Below are 1,766 nucleotides of genomic sequence, written 5' to 3' on the forward strand. Positions count from 1 at the left end.
TCATTAACATGTATGATGGTGAGAAGAAGTGGGCAGTTAACCATGTGTCAAGTGTCTGACTTGAATTTTGTATGCAGTAAATGCAGGAAATGTAGTTGTGGGCAAAGAACAATCATGCTTTGAATGGCAACCAAGCTTCATTCATTTATTTATCATAAATATAAATTCACGATGACCAGAGTTGAAATCAGGGGCGGGTAAAAACAGTTCAAAAGAGACGATGGGAGCAAAAAGTGTTTTTATTTTCTCCTACAAATGTTTTTAAAGAAGCAGACAATTTGCAAAAATCGAATCAGCATTTCGTGGTCCTTGAGTTTGACACATATGCCTTAGCATAAAATCACTGATCATATCAGCATTCAAGATTCATGAATATGTATTGTCATATGCATAGCAACACTACACAGTAAAATTCTTATTTTGATCACTTCCCCAAGCAGACTTACATTCTACACAACAGATAAATCAATCAAACAATCAAAAGTGGGCAACGATCATCTCTACCAAATGTAATGGTTTACCGGCAGAACAAAAATTAGAAAAGGAAAACTTTTAAGTTGATCCAATCATGTGGATGATTCCTAGAAACTCCATTCACAGCAGAGGCCGCAGAAACCCAAATGACCACAGCAGTTACAGCAAAAACTGCATCCGCCGTGGCGTTTCTGCCTGCTCTTGCCTGCCACCTGTGTGAACAATACAAGCCATGACCATATTGTCATTCTTCCAGCCTGACGAATCAAAATATTCTTTATACCTCCAATTGGTCCGCAGGGGTTTCAGCAGCAGCAGCATCTCTTGCTTCCACCAAATGCTGGTCAGGATCCTATGATTCATCCAGTTTGAAACCACATCTTATAAAGAGAGTTGGATTTAACAAGAAATTTATTTCAGGTTCTTACCCTATTATTAGATGAGAAGGTGCAACCCTCCTGAATAAAAATCAAGGCAAGCATGATCATCACTGCAACAGATATGTGGTACTTGTCAAGTATTTTTATTTCTCTAGCGCTGTTGAGTTAGTACTGTCAAAAGCAAACCAAAAGCTGCTATATACTGTACCTGCTATATATAGAGTTACCAAGGTGATTATTTCATCATGCCTGGCAAAATTTACCAGCTTCTCAAATGGACTTTGCGTCTTTCTTCGACTGATAGCTGGAACAAGAGAGGGGATTTTTCTGCTTTCTGTGCTGTGCATGGCAAAAATGTACTTCCAGTTTAGATTAAAGGATGTTATGATCAAAAAGTTTTTTATGTTGTTTGTGTATATATGTATTAATATTAGAGTGTCATGGTGAACCAGGCTTTGTGGATTTTCAACAGCTTCTCCAATGTCCTCCAAAGTTAAAAAAAAAATAAAATAAAAAACTCCTATTACAATAAGTATGTAAGTTGGCCATATATAAATACATGTCAATGAATGTTTTTTTTGTCTATATGTACACTGCAATTGGATGGCCACCAATCCGGGGTGTACCCTCCCTCTCGCCTCACAGTAATAGTTAAACCTATCTTTTAAGTTTTATATAACAAATTTCCATGTAGTTTTTGTTTTAGATGAATTTAACAGGAACCTACTAAATTAACATTGGAAGATCCATGTACATTAGTGTAAGAAAGCCTATTTGTTTAAATTTAATTTCTCAGGTTTAGATATTTCATACTAATAATGGATAATTATGCTACATTAATAATGATGAGAGTACAGTATTTATTTAAAATTCATATATTGTTTAAATTGCATAATAATCCATCAGTCCAGC

General features: G+C 35.6%; 1 protein-coding gene across 1 annotated transcript; it reads right to left on the reverse strand.

Annotated features, from left to right (window-relative positions):
* Positions 1-223: 223 nt before the first annotated feature.
* On the reverse strand, positions 224-970 carry LOC148425768 (hepcidin-like). Its single transcript, XM_088411191.1, has 3 exons — positions 903-970; positions 758-826; positions 224-686 (listed from the first exon to the last, which is right to left on the reverse strand). Exons 1-3 carry the CDS (start codon positions 960-962, stop codon positions 582-584), a joined length of 234 nt encoding a protein of 77 aa, XP_088267317.1. The 5' UTR covers positions 963-970; the 3' UTR covers positions 224-581.
* Positions 971-1,766: the final 796 nt, after the last annotated feature.

Source organism: Hippichthys cyanospilos, chromosome 3 (genome assembly GCF_059441005.1).
Source record: "Hippichthys cyanospilos isolate Australia breed blue-spotted pipefish chromosome 3, RoL_Hcya_1.0, whole genome shotgun sequence".
Taxonomy (NCBI): domain Eukaryota; kingdom Metazoa; phylum Chordata; class Actinopteri; order Syngnathiformes; family Syngnathidae; genus Hippichthys; species Hippichthys cyanospilos.